General features: G+C 53.9%; 1 protein-coding gene across 1 annotated transcript in view; it reads right to left on the bottom strand.

Moving 5' to 3' along the window:
* Positions 1 to 387: 387 nt before the first annotated feature.
* The window catches only part of LOC135509785 (potassium/sodium hyperpolarization-activated cyclic nucleotide-gated channel 1-like), a 43,102-nt gene continuing 32,067 nt past the window's right edge, over positions 388 to 11,422 (bottom strand). The window contains exons 7-9 of the mRNA XM_064930685.1: positions 4,484 to 4,648; positions 1,026 to 2,036; positions 388 to 977 (exon numbers count right to left, since the gene is read on the bottom strand). Of these exons, the coding sequence (XP_064786757.1) occupies positions 388 to 977; positions 1,026 to 2,036; positions 4,484 to 4,648 (1,766 nt within the window). The remainder of the gene's footprint in view (positions 978 to 1,025; positions 2,037 to 4,483; positions 4,649 to 11,422) is intronic.

Genomic DNA, 11,422 nt, shown 5'->3' with positions numbered 1-11,422 from the left:
TCTTGGTTCAGGTCGCAATTGTAAATAAAGGTGAAATAAAAAATCAAAAAATTGGTACAGTACCTCCACATTCAACATAGTACAGTAGTAGTAGCATTGTACTGTAGAAAAATACTTAACCCAGTGGGCAAAGATGGCTGAAATGACATCATTACCAATTGTTTACAACCAGAACTGGTTTTGCCTGCTGGGAACTCACTCTGTTCATTCACTCTGCATAAAAAATACATCTTTCTCCTAAGTCTTTTTCCTGCAATATAGATACGTACTCCCCTCACACCCTCCTTGAATAATATAAAACCTACACTAGCAATTAAAAAAACACAATGCCAATAGCGAAGGCAGTTTCCCCATAGTTCAAGCATCGCAGGAGGGTGTTTTTAAACCTCACAAGTTGGAAGGGAGGTTGGAGACTGTGTACTCTGCCCCGGATGTAACAGGACGACTGCGGTTGGGATGCGAAGAGTTCGGTGCTTCTTGGCTCACGGCAGTTGGAGGTTCAGATCCCATGGGAGTGTAGTGACTCAGAGGAGTGGCGTGCCCTGGGCTGGGGCTGTACCATTTATTACTGCTACCACCCACCATGGGAAGAGAGGAACCAAGCCCCCCTGAAGATATGGAGAGAGGCGGTATGGAGAGAGCCCCTTCCAGGGGTAGATAGGTGTGTGAGTCCGACATAGTCCTGACATCCTGCATGGAGACAGACTCTGCCCTCTGCCCTCTGCCCTCTACCCTCTGCCCTCTGCCCTCTACCTGGGGAGGGCACGATGTCTGTGGGGTGAGGGAGCTGTGAGAGTCATTGGCGCTGTGGAGCTGAAGCACCGTCCTGCCTGTCAGCGGGCTCTGGATGGTGGGGCTGCGTGTTACCGGTGGGGTACAGGCCGGGGAGCCATCCCCTGACCCGTACTGGGACAGCGAGGCCAGGGCTAAGTGGGAAGAATGAGCAGAGTGCTCTGGGAGAACCTGAGGGAGGAGACTGGGGTGGAGGCCGGGGTGGAGGCCTGCCAGACTGTGATGCACCAGGGAGGATGGGACTCCAACACCTCCAACACCTCCAACGCTGGCCTGTTCTGGGATAGATATAGATAGAAACCCACTGGAGCTGTGGTGCTGGGTGGGGTTGCTAGGGCTTGTGGTCGTGTAGGGACAGTGGGGGAGGAGGAGGTGGCCTGCTCTCTCCTGATGACCAGGTCCCATCTTGACATGCTGCTGCTGAGCGCTGGTAGTGTGAGAGTTCTGTAGCTGGCTCAGGATGGGGCTGACAGGGCTACAGACGAGAGGGCTGGTGGAACCCGAGGGGGCTGAGTATCTCGGCGTGCCCATGGTGGGCCTCCCTGATGCCTCCTGCTGGTGGGTCCCTGGTGGGCCGTAGGGGTGGTGGTGCTGGAGCTGGGCCATGGAGGTGGAGGATGAGGAGGGTGGATACTCCCGGATGGAGGCCTGGCCCAGGGGGAAGGGAGAGGCTCTGCTGGGCTGAGCCTGGGAGTCGGTGGAGGTGATGGAGGAGGTGGGCTGGTACATGGAGGTCAGAGGTGACAGAGGATACATGGAGGAGGCTGTGGAGACTAAATGCTGCGCCCGGAGCGAGGCTAATATCGGAGTGTCCACTCCAGAACGGAACATCACAGAACCGTCCGGAGATGCAGCCTCGGAGCCACAGCCACTGGACACGCCCACAAACATGCCCCTCTGCAGACGGTGGCCTCTAGGATCCTTGAATGACTCGGAGACAGAGAGCGGACGGTGAAAGAGGATCGGAGGGAGCTGGGCGTGGAGATGGGAGTGGGAGAAGGCCAGAGCCAGAGAGGTGGTGGCTGCAGCGGTCTGGAGGGGGCCCTGGACCAAGGGAGCCCAGATGACCCCCGGGGTGGAGGTGGGAGATGGGGCGTTGGGATCCAGGGACAGGGGAGAGATGTTGCTCTGGATGGCCATGTCCCGGTCTTGCTGTACGATCCTCTGGATGATCGCGTTCTCCAGGAGGTTCACAGCTCCTGAGTTCTGGGTGACTTTGTGTTGGAGCACAGAGTTCCTCTTTCCTGTAGAGAAGAAAGTCAAAGAGAGAAAGATTAGTATGTGTATCTGTTGCAGTCATCTTTGGGTGTGGCTGTCATATTTGATTCATCATTAGAGAGAACCAGAATTAGAGTGAACCAGAATGAGAGAGAACCAGAATGAGAGAGAACCAGAATTGGAGAGAAACAGAATTGGAGAGAACCAGAATTGGAGAGAACCAGAATGAGAGGGAACCAGAATGAGAGGGAACCAGAATGAGAGAGAACCAGAATGAGAGAGAACCAGAATGAGAGAGAAACAGAATTGGAGAGAAACAGAATTGGAGAGAAACAGAATTAGAGAGAACCAGAATTAGAGAGAACCAGAATTGGAGAGAACCAGAATTGGAGAGAACCAGAATTAGAGAGAACCAGAATTAGAGAGAACCAGAATTGGAGAGAACCAGAATTGGAGAGAACCAGAATTGGAGAGAACCAGAATGAGAGGGACCCAGAATGAGAGAGAACCAGAATTGGAGAGAAACAAAATTGGAGAGAAACAGTATTGTAGAGAAACAGAATTGGAGAGAAACAATATTGTAGAGAAACAGAATTGTAACGAAACACAATTAGAGAGAAAGAGAATGAGAGAGAACCAGAATTAGAGATAAACAGAATTAGAGAGAAAAAGAATGAGAGAGAACCAGAATGAGAGAGAACCAGAATGAGAGAGAACCAGATGAGAGAGAACCAGAATGAGAGAGAAACATAATTAGGGGGAACCAGAATGAGAGAGAAACAGAATTAGAGGGAACCAGAATGAGAGAGAAACAGAATTGTAGCTAAACAGAATTAGAGAGAAACAGTATTGTAGAGAAACAGTATTGTAGAGAAACAGTATTGTAGAGAAACAGAATTAGAGAGAACCAGAATGCGAGAGAAACAGAATTGTAGCTAAACAGAATTAGAGAGAAACAGAATTGTAGCTAAACAGTATTGTAGAGAAACATAATTAGAGAGAAACAGAATGAGAGAGAAACAGTATTGTAGAGAAACAATATTGTAGAGAAACAGAATTGTAACGAAACAGAATTAGAGAGAAACAGAATGAGAGAGAACCATAATTAGAGAGAACGAGAATTAGAGAGAACGAGAATTAGAGAGAGGCCTTGGTTCTGCACACCAGAGTAGGGCTTATCAAACCCTGCCTGTCATCCATTAAACCACAGCTAAATGAGGGCCTTTTTTACACAATGCTTTCACCTCAGGGCAATGAGATATCTCTCCCCTTCTGAATTAAAACAGTCACATGTGCTGACATAAGAGACCCCCATCGGCTCGCCTGAATTTAATTCTCACACTTTCTTTTCACATATTCAGACAGTTCAAATCCTTCCAGGTTATAATTAAAATGCATTAAGAACAGTACAGAGATAACCTATAGTGCAGTAGAGCTGCTCTAGGACTGGCACAGTGACTGGCACAGTGACGGGCACAGTGACTGGCACAGTGACAGGCACAGTGAGTGGCACAGTGACAGGCACAGTGACTGGCACAGTGAGTGGCACAGTGAGTGGCACAGTGAGTGGCACAGTGACTGGCACAGTGAGTGGCACAGTGAGTGGCACAGTGAGTGGCACAGTGAGTGGCACAGTGAGTGGCACAGTGACTGGCACAGTGAGTGGCACAGTGACAGGCACAGTGACAGGCACAGTGACAGGCACAGTGAGTGGCACAGTGACTGGCACAGTGACTGGCACAGTGAGTGGCACAGTGACTGGCACAGTGACTGGCACAGTGAGTGGCACAGTGAGTGGCACAGTGACTGGCACAGTGAGTGGCACAGTGAGTGGCACAGTGACTGGCACAGTGAGTGGCACAGTGAGTGGCACAGTGAGTGGCACAGTAAGTGGCACAGTAAGTGGCACAGTGACAGGCACAGTGAGTGGCACAGTGACCGGCACAGTGACCGGCACAGTGACCGGCACAGTGAGTGGCACAGTGAGTGGCACAGTGAGTGGCACAGTGAGTGGCACAGTGAGTGGCACAGTGACAGGCACAGTGACAGGCACAGTGAGTGGCACAGTGACAGGCACAGTGACAGGCACAGTGAGTGGCACAGTGACCGGCACAGTGACAGGCACAGTGAGTGGCACAGTGAGTGGCACAGTGACTGGCACAGTGTGTGGCACAGTGTGTGGCACAGTGACAGGCACAGTGACAGGCACAGTGAGTGGCACAGTGACCGGCACAGTGAGTGGCACAGTGAGTGGCACAGTGACCGGCACAGTGAGTGGCACAGTGACAGGCACAGTGACTGGCACAGCATGTTATTTCTCTCGCTGGCACAAACTCACACTTTGGTAGAACAACAATATGCCTCATTTTTTTTACAAATTGTGTTTAGGTTGTTGAGAGGAATATCATACTACTGGAGCTACGAAGGCTCTGGTAAACCAATCCTAGGTTGATGGCCCTCTGTAAGTTGTCACCTATGCGGTCCAGCCGGTCCAGAGCCACGGTCTCGAAGGCCCGTCTCATCATGGGATACTCCTCCAGGACCTGGTTGAAGTTGTCCACAGACAGAGAGTAGAGCCGGCAGTATGTCTCAGCGCGAACGCTGGCCGTTCGCCTGCCTCGAGTCAGCAGGCAGATCTCTGCAGGGAATGGAACAATGATTCAGTTCGAGACGTCAACCGGCATTTGTTTTGTCCGCACATGGAACATGAAATATTAAACCTATTTCAGAGAATTATATGTTTTGATATTGAGGAGAGGAGCACTGCCCTATTTCTATGTAAAACACACTATTACAGTATGAATATTTGATTTCCAAAATAAACCGTTACAAAACGGCTGATATTCTCATTATGAAACAGAGCTGTTTGTGTTGGGCTCCATGTACTGTACTGTTACGCACCAGGGGACAGGGAGTCAGGATAAATGATCATATCATCAATATGAGTCGATAAAACACACAAACACGAGCAGTGTTTTCTGGACTAATTCCACCGATGGAGGACTGACTGACTGACTGACTGACTGACTGTCTCCCTCCCTCCCTCCCTCCCTCCCTCCCTCCCTCCCTCCCTCCCTCCCTCCCTCCCTCCCTCCCTCCCTCCCTGTCTGTCTGTCTGTCTGTCTGTACGTGACCTCGTCTGGTCCTTCTATTGTCAGATCAGCAAAATAAAAACAATGTAGGAATATTATCAAGGGAAGCTGTCTGTCTGTCTGTCTCCCTCCCTGTCTCCCTCCCTGTCTCCCTCCCTGTCTCCCTCCCTGACCGTCTGTCTGTCTGTCTGTCTGTCTGTCTGTCTGTCTGTCTGTCCGTCTGTCTGCCTCCCTCCCTGTCTCCCTCCCTCCCTGTCTGTCTGTCTGTCTGTCTCCCTCCCCGTCTCCCTCCCTGTCTGTCTGTACGTGACCTCGTCTGGTCCTTCTATTGTCAGATCAGCAAAATAAAAACAATGTAGGAATATTATCATGGGAAGCTGTCTGTCTGTCTCCCTGCCTGTCTGTCTGTCTGTCTGTCTGTCTGTCTGTCTGTCTGTCTGTCTGTACATGACCCTGTCTGTCTGTCTGTCTGTCTGTCTGTACATGACCCTGTCTGTCTGTCTGTCTGTCTGTCTGTCTGTCTGTCTGTCTGTCTGTCTGTCCGTCTGTCCGTCTGTCTGCCTCCCTCCCTGTCTCCCTCCCTCCCTGTCTGTCTGTCTGTCTGTCTCCCTCCCCGTCTCCCTCCCTGTCTGTCTGTACGTGACCTCGTCTGGTCCTTCTATTGTCAGATCAGCAAAATAAAAACAATGTAGGAATATTATCATGGGAAGCTGTCTGTCTGTCTCCCTGCCTGTCTGTCTGTCTGTCTGTCTGTCTGTCTGTCTGTCTGTCTGTACATGACCCTGTCTGTCTGTCTGTCTGTCTGTCTGTACATGACCCTGTCTGTCTGTCTGTCTGTCTGTCTGTCTGTCTGTCTGTCTGTCTGTCCGTCTGTCCGTCTGTCTGCCTCCCTCCCTGTCTCCCTCCCTCCCTGTCTGTCTGTCTGTCTGTCTCCCTCCCCGTCTCCCTCCCTGTCTGTCTGTACGTGACCTCGTCTGGTCCTTCTATTGTCAGATCAGCAAAATAAAAACAATGTAGGAATATTATCATGGGAAGCTGTCTGTCTGTCTCCCTGCCTGTCTGTCTGTCTGTCTGTCTGTCTGTCTGTACATGACCCTGTCTGTCTGTCTGTCTGTCTGTACATGACCCTGTCTGTCTGTCTGTCTGTACGTGAACCTGCCTGCCTGCCTAGCTGCCTTCCTGTCTGTGTGTCTCTCTCTTTATGGCCTCCTTTAGTTCTATTTAGTTTTTTAATCTATTTATTTATTAGATTTCTCAAATCTTTTGCTCATCATGAATGCATGTTCAATACAGTACACAGGCATAACACACATCTCGGGTTTGTGTTAATCTTCGTGTTGAATGGATTATACTCTCATGTTACAGTTTAATAGACACAGTGGAAACAACGGGAAAACTCCATCACAAAGCTCAACCTCAACTAAATCCAAAGCCCTTGTGAGATGATTGGTATAAATTATTGTCTTGTCTGTAACACAGAGTCATGTAAATTAATCTAATGAATCATTGGATTATGTTTGGAGAAGAACATCCCTGGGAATCTCCCCTGGAACCTCCAGCGCCCATGTGAGGTCCCCCGGGGTTACGTTTCGACAACATTCTATTTCCACTCCTCATCCCCAGGGACTATGGTCCAATTGTAGCTAAATCTGCCTATGTGGCTAACGCTGGTACATTAACATTGATATTAAGTGAACACTGAAGTATTTATTAATGGCAAATGTCTCCATAAATAAATCAAACGAATATCCCGGAACAATGTGGGGTCCCCCAGGGGTATTGACACGATGTGGGGTCCCCCAGGGGTATTGACATGATGTGGGGTCCCCCAGGGGTATTGACATGATGTGGGGTCCCCCAGGGGTATTGACATGATGTGGGGTCCCCCAGGGGTATTGACATGATGTGGGGTCCCCCAGGGGTATTGACATGATGTGGGGTCCCCCAGGGGTATTGACATGATGTGGGGTCCCCCAGGGGCGGGTGTTGACACGCCCTGTGGGGTCCCCCAGGGGTATTGACACGATGTGGGGTCCCCCAGGGGTGGGTGTTGACACGATGTGGGGTCCCCCAATGGTATTGACATGATGTGGGGTCCCCCAGGGGCGGGTGTTGACACGATGTGGGGTCCCCCAGGGGTATTGACACGATGTGGGGTCCCCCAGGGGTGGGTGTTGACACGATGTGGGGTCCCCCAAGGGTATTGACATGATGTGGGGTCCCCCAGGGGTATTGACATGATGTGGGGTCCCCAGGGGTATTGACATGATGTGGGGTCCCCCAGGGGTATTGACATGATGTGGGGTCCCCCAGGGGTGGGTGTTGACACGATGTGGGGTCCCCCAAGGGTATTGACACGATGTGGGGTCCCCCAGGGGTGGGTGTTGACACGATGTGGGGTCCCCCAAGGGTATTGGCATGATGTGGGGTCCCCCAGGGGTATTGACATGATGTGGGGTCCCCCAGGGGTATTGACATGATGTGGGGTCCCCCAGGGGTGGGTGTTGACACGATGTGGGGTCCCCCAAGGGTATTGACATGATGTGGGGTCCCCCAGGGGCGGGTGTTGACACGATGTGGGGTCCCCCAGGGGTATTGACACGATGTGGGGTCCCCCAGGGGTGGGTGTTGACACGATGTGGGGTCCCCCAAGGGTATTGACATGATGTGGGGTCCCCCAGGGGTATTGACATGATGTGGGGTCCCCAGGGGTATTGACATGATGTGGGTCCCCCAGGGGTATTGACATGATGTGGGGTCCCCAGGGGTGGGTGTTGACACGATGTGGGGTCCCCCAAGGGTATTGACACGATGTGGGGTCCCCAGGGGTGGGTGTTGACACGATGTGGGGTCCCCAAGGGTATTGGCATGATGTGGGTCCCCCAGGGGTATTGACATGATGTGGGTCCCCCAGGGGTATTGACATGATGTGGGGTCCCCCAGGGGTGGGTGTTGACACGATGTGGGGTCCCCAAGGGTATTGACATGATGTGGGGTCCCCCAGGGGCGGGTGTTGACACGATGTTGGGTCCCCCTGTGGTATGGACACTATGTGGGGACCCCCAGGGGTGGGTGTTGACACGATGTGGGGTCCCCCAAGGGTATTGACATGATGTGGGGTCCCCCAAGGGCGGGTGTTGACATGATGTGGGGTCCCCCAGGGGTATTGACACGATGTGGGGTCCCCCAGGGGTATTGACATGATGTGGGGTCCCCCAGGGGTATTGACATGATGTGGGGTCCCCCAGGGGTATTGACACGATGTGGGGTCCCCCAGGGGTATTGACACGATGTGGGGTCCCCCAGGGGTATTGACACGATGTGGGGTCCCCCAGGGGTATTGACACGATGTGGGGTCCCCCAGGGGTATTGACACGATGTGGGGTCCAACAGGGGTATTGATACGATGTGGGGTCCCCCAGGGGTGGGTGTTGACACGATGTGGGGTCCCCCAAGGGTATTGACATGATGTGGGGTCCCCCAAGGGCGGGTGTTGATATGATGTGGGGTCCCCCAGGGGTATTGACACGATGTGGGGTCCCCCAGGGGTATTGACATGATGTGGGGTCCCCCAAGGGCGGGTATTGACACGATGTGGGGTCCCCCAGGGGTATTGACATGATGTGGGGTCCCCAGGGGTATTGACACGATGTGGGGTCCCCCAGGGGTATTGACACGATGTGGGGTCCCCAGGGGTATTGACACGATGTGGGGTCCCCCAGGGGTATTGACACGATGTGGAGTCCCCCAGGGGTATTGACACGATGTGGGGTCCAACAGGGGTATTGACACGATGTGGGGTCCCCCAGGGGTATTGACACGATGTGGGGTCCAACAGGGGTATTGACACGATGTGGGGTCCAACAGGGGTATTGAAACAATGTGGGGTCCCCCAGGGGTATTGACACGATGTGGGGTCCCCCAGGGGTATTGACACGATGTGGGGTCCCCCAGGGGTATTGACATGATGTGGAATCCCCCTGGGTTGGGTATTGACATGAAGTGGGGTCCCCCAGGGGTATTGACATGATCTGGGGTCCCCCAGGGGTATTGACATTATGAGGGGTCCCCCAGGGGTATTGACATGATGTGGGGTCCCCCAGGGGTATTGACACGATGTGGGGTCCCCCAGGGGTATTGACATGATGTGGGGTCCCCCAGGGGTATTGACACGATGTGGGGTCCCCCAGGGGTATTGACACGATGTGGGGTCCCCCAGGGGTATTGACACGATGTGGGGTCCCCCAGGGGTATTGACACGATGTGGGGTCCCCCAGGGGTATTGACACGATGTGGGGTCCCCCAGGGGTATTGACATGATGTGTGGTCCCCCAGGGGTATTGACATGATGTGTGGTCCCCCAGGGGTATTGACATGATGTGGGGTCCCCCAGGGGTATTGACACGATGTGGGGTCCCCCAGGGGTATTGACACGATGTGGGGTCCCCCAGGGGTGGGTGTTGACACGATGTGGGGTCCCCCAAGGGTATTGACATGATGTGGGGTCCCCCAGGGGTATTGACATGATGTGGGGTCCCCCAGGGGTATTGACATGATGTGGGGTCCCCCAGGGGTATTGACATGATGTGGGGTCCCCCAGGGGTATTGACATGATGTGGGGTCCCCCAGGGGTGGGTGTTGACACGATGTGGGGTCCCCCAAGGGTATTGACATGATGTGGGGTCCCCCAGGGGCGGGTGTTGACACGATGTGGGGTCCCCCAGGGGTATTGACACGATGTGGGGTCCCCCAGGGGTGGGTGTTGACACGATGTGGGGTCCCCCAAGGGTATTGACATGATGTGGGGTCCCCCAAGGGCGGGTGTTGACATGATGTGGGGTCCCCCAGGGGTATTGACACGATGTGGGGTCCCCCAGGGGTATTGACATGATGTGGGGTCCCCCAAGGGCGGGTATTGACACGATGTGGGGTCCCCCAGGGGTATTGACATGATGTGGGGTCCCCAGGGGTATTGACACGATGTGGGGTCCCCAGGGGTATTGACACGATGTGGGGTCCCCCAGGGGTATTGACACGATGTGGGGTCCCCCAGGGGTATTGACACGATGTGGGGTCCCCCAGGGGTATTGACACGATGTGGGGTCCAACAGGGGTATTGACACGATGTGGGGTCCCCAGGGGTGGGTGTTGACACGATGTGGGGTCCCCCAAGGGTATTGACATGATGTGGGGTCCCCCAAGGGCGGGTGTTGACATGATGTGGGGTCCCCCAGGGGTATTGACACGATGTGGGGTCCCCCAGGGGTATTGACATGATGTGGGGTCCCCCAAGGGCGGGTATTGACACGATGTGGGGTCCCCCAGGGGTATTGACATGATGTGGGGTCCCCCAGGGGTATTGACACGATGTGGGGTCCCCCAGGGGTATTGACACGATGTGGGGTCCCCCAGGGGTATTGACACGATGTGGGGTCCCCCAGGGGTATTGACACGATGTGGGGTCCCCAGGGGTATTGACACGATGTGGGGTCCAACAGGGGTATTGACACGATGTGGGGTCCCCCAGGGGTATTGACACGATGTGGGGTCCAACAGGGGTATTGACACGATGTGGGGTCCCCCAGGGGTATTGACACGATGTGGGGTCCCCCAGGGGTATTGACACGATGTGGGGTCCCCCAGGGGTATTGACATGATGTGGAATCCCCCAGGGTTGGGTATTGACATGAAGTGGGGTCCCCCAGGGGTATTGACATGATCTGGGGTCCCCCAGGGGTATTGACATTATGAGGGGTCCCCCAGGGGTATTTACATGATGTGGGGTCCCCCAGGGGTATTGACATGATGTGGGGTCCCCCAGGGGTATTGACACGATGTGGGGTCCCCCAGGGGTATTGACATGATGTGGGGTCCCCCAGGGGTATTGACACGATGTGGGGTCCCCCAGGGTATTGACACGATGTGGGGTCCCCAGGGGTATTGACACGATGTGGGGTCCCCCAGGGGTATTGCCATGATGTGTGGTCCCCCAGGGGTATTGACATGATGTGTGGTCCCCCAGGGTATTGACATGATGTGGGGTCCCCCAGGGGTATTGACACGATGTGGGGTCCCCCAGGGGTATTGACATGATGTGGGGTCCCCCAGGGTCGGGTATTGACATGATGTGGGGTCCCCCAGGGGTATTGACATGATGTGGGGTCCCCCAGGGGTATTGACACGATGTGGGGTCCCCCAGGGGTATTGACACGATGTTGGGTCCCCCAGGGGTATTGACACGATGTGGGGTCCCCCAAGGGCAGGTATTGACACCGTCCACATTCAAACTTTTCTATTTTTTTTGCTGTTTATTTGTGTTT

Source organism: Oncorhynchus masou, chromosome 22, assembly GCF_036934945.1.
Source record: "Oncorhynchus masou masou isolate Uvic2021 chromosome 22, UVic_Omas_1.1, whole genome shotgun sequence".
NCBI lineage: Eukaryota > Metazoa > Chordata > Actinopteri > Salmoniformes > Salmonidae > Oncorhynchus > Oncorhynchus masou.
The sequence above is the reverse complement of the archived record's forward strand: the minus strand, read 5'-3'. Positions and strand labels throughout refer to the sequence as shown.